Source organism: Solanum tuberosum, unplaced genomic scaffold (genome assembly GCF_000226075.1).
Source record: "Solanum tuberosum cultivar DM 1-3 516 R44 unplaced genomic scaffold, SolTub_3.0 scf00016, whole genome shotgun sequence".
In the NCBI taxonomy this organism is placed as follows: domain Eukaryota; kingdom Viridiplantae; phylum Streptophyta; class Magnoliopsida; order Solanales; family Solanaceae; genus Solanum; species Solanum tuberosum.
Genome location: NW_006238942.1, coordinates 1,255,141 through 1,260,446, shown reverse-complemented (window position 1 = coordinate 1,260,446; position 5,306 = coordinate 1,255,141). Strand labels below are relative to the sequence as shown.

At 34.8% G+C, this 5,306-nt stretch overlaps 2 protein-coding genes across 4 annotated transcripts; both read right to left on the bottom strand.

Annotated features, from left to right (window-relative positions):
* Window positions 1-242: 242 nt before the first annotated feature.
* On the bottom strand, window positions 243-2,092 carry LOC102591061 (F-box/FBD/LRR-repeat protein At1g13570-like). 3 transcript variants are annotated; one of them, XM_015314760.1, is made up of 3 exons: window positions 1,057-2,089; window positions 823-978; window positions 243-715 (listed from the first exon to the last, which is right to left on the bottom strand). In XM_015314760.1, the coding sequence occupies exons 1-3, from the start codon at window positions 1,792-1,794 to the stop codon at window positions 413-415; spliced, it is 1,197 nt and encodes a 398-aa protein (XP_015170246.1). In that variant the 5' UTR covers window positions 1,795-2,089; the 3' UTR covers window positions 243-412. The 3 variants fall into 3 exon arrangements, with proteins under 3 accessions (XP_015170246.1, XP_015170252.1, XP_015170250.1); XM_015314766.1 differs by having other exon boundaries at window positions 823-965; window positions 1,500-2,088; XM_015314764.1 differs by lacking the exon at window positions 243-715 and having other exon boundaries at window positions 876-965; window positions 1,057-2,092.
* Window positions 2,093-3,383: 1,291 nt separating this feature from the next.
* Window positions 3,384-4,037, bottom strand: LOC107063240 (uncharacterized). The gene has a single exon (XM_015314855.1). It carries the CDS (start codon window positions 4,035-4,037, stop codon window positions 3,384-3,386), a length of 654 nt encoding a protein of 217 aa, XP_015170341.1.
* Between the last annotated feature and the right edge of the window lie 1,269 nt (window positions 4,038-5,306).

Below are 5,306 nucleotides of genomic sequence, written 5' to 3'. Positions count from 1 at the left end.
ACTTTAATTTAGGACCACAAAATTCAAAAGTCTTCTTTATTTACTTGAACTCCGTGCCAAGTCAAACCAGGTCATTCTTTATGAAACGGAGGGAGTAATAATTAATCTTCTTCTCAACTTTGAAATTGGTCACTCACAATCCCACAAACGTAAATGTTCTAAACAAGTATTTCCAGTTTCTTCCCCGGCCATTCCTTCCCTGATTACCAAAAATGTATAAACGTATAAGAAGACATTTGCGATGGCATTGCTAATCTTATCAGACACATCGATAAAGACTGATTTTTTGAAACATCTACTGTTGAAGCAACATATTTAATAAAGGAACCACAAGAGTTTACATAATTCGCCAACTAATTATTTCCTTCTTTAACAAAATTCTCTGAGAACAGATAAAAGCAACATTCGGCCTTTAATCCAACTCTTCATTTGGATGATAGATTAGCTCTGCCTTAGGAGATACTCTGGGGAAACGCATCAACTCTGTGGCAACATTCAATTCTTCTTTGGAATTAGAAGCTTTATCCGGATAGATGCTCATCCTTGACAAAGATGAAGCATGAGCAAACAATAATTTTACGAAATATAGTACAACTTTAGAATAGTTAAAGGAATGGATTGAAACATCTTCAAGCTTGTTGAGGGTTTTGTCCAAACATGATGGTGTGTCTAGATATTTCATAACTCCTTCAACTATGTCATCGGTAGTTTTGTCCTGATGGTATACAAGGTCATTTTAGCTTCTTAAGTACGTGAAATGCAAAAACGAACAAGACCATTGATATATAGAATGTATGACCACATATATTTGCTATTTCTTACCCAAATCTCAAGGTCACGAAAATTGGGGAAACTTTTAATCAACTCCAGAGTGTAAGAAGTCTGACCCAATTTATTGAAGTTTACATCTAAATCAAGATGCCACAAGCAGTTGAGTATACAAGGAAGCCTCTTTGGGACTACACCTGCAGTCAAAAGCTTTAACGGAACATTATACAATAAGAAGGATCACACTCAAAGAAGATATCTAAGTAAAACAGCACGTTAGATTCTTACCTCAAGTTCAAATTTACCCAAACAAAGTGTCTCAAGTGTAGGCGAGCTAAAAAGAAGCTTTTCCAAAGTTAATCTATTATCCGCAGGTATTGGATTATCAATCACAAGGTATAAATCTGTCAATTTTTTGCACTTCTTAAAGAAGTTGTTACTTAGGTCAAGATTATAGTGACTCTCATGAACAACCAAGGATTTCAACTCAGATGAGAACACAATGTTGAGGTATTGAGTACCATCACATAAATCTATGGTTAGTTTGACAAGAAGGGGCACATTGATAGTATAAAACTCTATTGCAGGCACAAAGGTTATTTTTTCCAACCGAAGGACGGTAAGAGTCTGTAAGCCAAGAAAAGAATTTGGTAATTTGAAGTTGCAGTTGAAGAGTTTCAAATGAGTCAGTGTTGGACAATTAAATATATAAGAAGGTAGTTTGTAAGTACCATCTTTTGTCATGTTAAGCTTTAGCTTCTTGACACCATTTCTGGTGACATAAAGCATCCATCTATCAATATCTGCATATGTAGACAAATGTACTCCTGAAACATCAAGATAAAACTTCACAATATCTCCAATATGTTGTAAGAGAATCATATCTATTGTTTCTTTGAAGACATTGTGAGATTTTTTAGCTAATTTCATGGAGAATTGCTTATCAAGCACCAAATTGGGAAGCTTGGCCCAACTATATCTCCAATCTTTGGACAAAATACTAGTTCTTGCAGCCTCATGAACCATCAAGAGCTCGAGGATATGATCTATAACGTTACTTGGTAGAACACTGATTCTATCTTCAACGGCAGCAACCCTTTACTATCTATTAGAAAAGAGTTAAAAGGGAAAAAGGGAGAAGTTAATACCTTGAGTCATGCTGATTCTCAAATGTTAATTTGTATCTCAATTTTATAGAGGAAAAAGTGTAATTTATAATGAAGTGGATAGATTTATAAATATTCAAAGTATCTCTTCCTTTATCCAATAAGATTCACCGTACTCAAAAGTAATTAATTATTGTTCTAAATTGTATAGAAGATCAATGTATCGATATATTCAAGTGATTTATTGACATAATTAATTAATCCTTCGTAACAATAGAAAAATTAAATATGTTCCTTTAATTAATATGTTCAGACAACTTTGCATTAGTCTTTTTCATACACAGGAGAATCGATCACTTGGATTGTTTGGTTCGTGATTGGAAATAAAAGTAATTTTTTTAAGATGTCCTTTCAAATGCAAGTGTGAATAACATTAATATTTCTTTTATACATTTTGGGGTGCAAATGTAGGACACCAAATAAGATGAATGTGTCTATTTGTTTCAATTTTACATAAGTTTCAGTGTCTATTATTTGTGCACACCCAAAGTTAGAGAGCGTAAATATTAGTTGAGGACTTAGGCCAAGTTAAATGAAACATTTAAATATTGTGTTTTCTTAAAAAAGATTAATATCTAACTGCCCATTGCTCGAGCAATATTAGAATTGTCTATGTCATACTCCCTCTATTACATATTAAGTGATTTTTTGGAGTTTTTTTCATTGTTTAAAATAGTTGAACTATTCAAAGTTCAAGATAAATGTTAAATTTTTTTTTTTCATATTTTCCCTTTCCTTTAATGAAGTTTAATATTTTCTAGGAAATAGAATGCACTACTTACAAAATTATATTTAAGATTTCACAACGGGCAATAGTAAAAAATATGATCTAAATAATATCTTTAAATGTTTTTCTTAACAGGTATGTATTACCTCACAAATCCACTTAATATGAAATGGAGGGAGTAATATTTACGACGATGTGATCAATCTTAATGCTTTCAAAGTGATTAGTGGATATTAATGCACATACCTTAAATACAGAAGGAGTAACTCAAGTTTGTCTTGAAACCGATTCATTAGTGTTACTTAAAATTCTGACTAGAGTGTGGGAAGTGCCATGGAATATTATAGGGATAACGGAAGATATATGGGGATTAGCAGAAATGGTCCAATTTCAAATTCAGCACATTTATAGAGAAGGAAATTGTTTGGCTAACTGCATAGCCAACTTAGCTTTTGATAACCAAAGCAGACTTGTTTATAATTCTAAAGGGCTGAGGAATATGGACCTACAGCAGTGGCAATCACTATTGAGATAAACATGTGGTTATCTATTTGTTAGTATTTTAAGTTTAAATTTTGAATTAGTTTGAATAAGTCAACTAATCTTTTAGATAAGATTAAGTTGTTAGATTAGTTGCTTAAAGCTAGTCGAGTTAGTTCCTTTAAGTTAGTCAAGTTAGTTGCATTTACTTGTATTTAAGCAGATGTAAGCAATGAATAAAATCATTCAAGTTTTCTTTTAATTCTCAATCTCTTTATGGTATCAGAGCTTAAGGTTGTATCTCGTGCTCTTATGGCGGCAGAGATCTCACGATACTCAGGACCCAAGCCACTCAAGATCTTGACAGCGAGTTCTTCATCAGCTACTGGTGAACCAGCTACTTTGAGAGCATCAGCAATTGATCTAATTTCTTGTAAGTAATTAGCAACAGACCTGTTGGCCTTTTTCAAATTTTGCAACTGATCTCGCAGGCTGAAGATGCGAGTGTGACTCCTGTTGGCATACGCTGTATGAAGGAGTTCCCAGGCCAGTTTAGCCGAGGAAGCCGTTGCAACCGTGGGAGCAATGGTAGGATCGACTGATGCCATCATTGCCTGTTGGATCAGTTGATCATGGCAGAACCACATTTCAAATTCAGGATTTTCAATAGTGATATCATTATGAGTGATGGTGGATGGCAGAGCAGGTTTTGCTCCAGTGAGGTGCCCAATGAGTTTGTGTCCGTTGAGCAGAATCACCAATTGTGCTTTCCATGTTGCAAAGTTAAGATTACCTTGCAGTTTGATAGGTAATTGGGCAGCGGGATTAAATTGTATCAATTGAGGGATAGGAAGACCTGTAGTGCCATTGTTGCCGGTGGTAGCAAGTGGACACATAGTATAGCTTAGTGAAAAAAATGGATCAGACTCGTGAGAGTTTAGAGAAGCTCTGATACCATAAATAAATTCTAGATTTTGTCCTAAATAAATTTTCACTTCCTACTTCTAGCAAAGAAAAGTTTGAGTTTTGTAATTCTTGTTCATCCAATAAAGCTCATCGCTTGCCATTTCAACAACTCATTTTTAATAGCAATGCTCCATTACAAACTTTATTCAGTGATTTATGGGGTCCATCACCCATTTTATGCATTGATAAAAAGTTGTATTACTGCATCTTTGTTGATCACTACACCAAATATATTTGGTTGTATACAATAAAAAATAAAAGTGAAGTTGCCACTATTTTTGAAAAACATTTCATCCTCTGGTGGAAAAAATTTTCAAACACAAAATTGTCTCTGTTTATACAGATGGCGGGGGTGAATACATGGGTCTTAAACACTACCTACAACAAAAGGGCATTGAGCATTTAATTTCACCACCTTACACTCCTCAACAAGTCGCCACAGTTGAACGATGACATCGTCACATTGTCGAAACAGCAAGAACTCTTCTCAATGAAACCTCACTTCCACCTGAATTGTGGTCCTTTGCCTGTCACCATGCAGTCTATCTAATAAATAGACTTCCTGCTCCTGGTTTAAATAATGAGTCTCCTTATCAAAAATTATTTGGCAAAACCTCAAAATACTTGTCACGACCCGGGAGCACCCCCTAGTCGTAACCGGCGTACTCGACCTCGAAGAGATCTAATACAAGCCTCTTAGCATTCATTCATCGCATAACACTAAAAACATAATGAATTTAAAACTTTCTTTACCAAGAAAACATTGCATAAAAAAAAATAGCAAGCGGAAGACTTTCTAGACTTTATACATGATGTCTCAGGTTAAAAAATAAATTTTCCAAGATAAACTGGGAAATAATAGAATCCCATTCAGAAAAGACTTCAAAAAATCAACAGACTTTGGACTCCAACCTTGTTCCAACTCTTCTGCCACCTATCCCTATCTCCTTATCAATCCCATCTCCTTCTAGTTATCCACAAGATTTGAACTCATCCTCAAATAATCAAGAGTCCATGACAGAAGGCCAACTACCAGCAGATCTTCATCAATCAGGTATTTTCCCCATCTCTTCCTCTTCTTCTCGTCTATATAATAATCTTGCAGATGCCACTTCTACTCCATCACTCACTCATAATCACCCTTCAGAAATATCAAACCAGCATCCATAAAAACCTCCTCCCACCATGAACACATCATC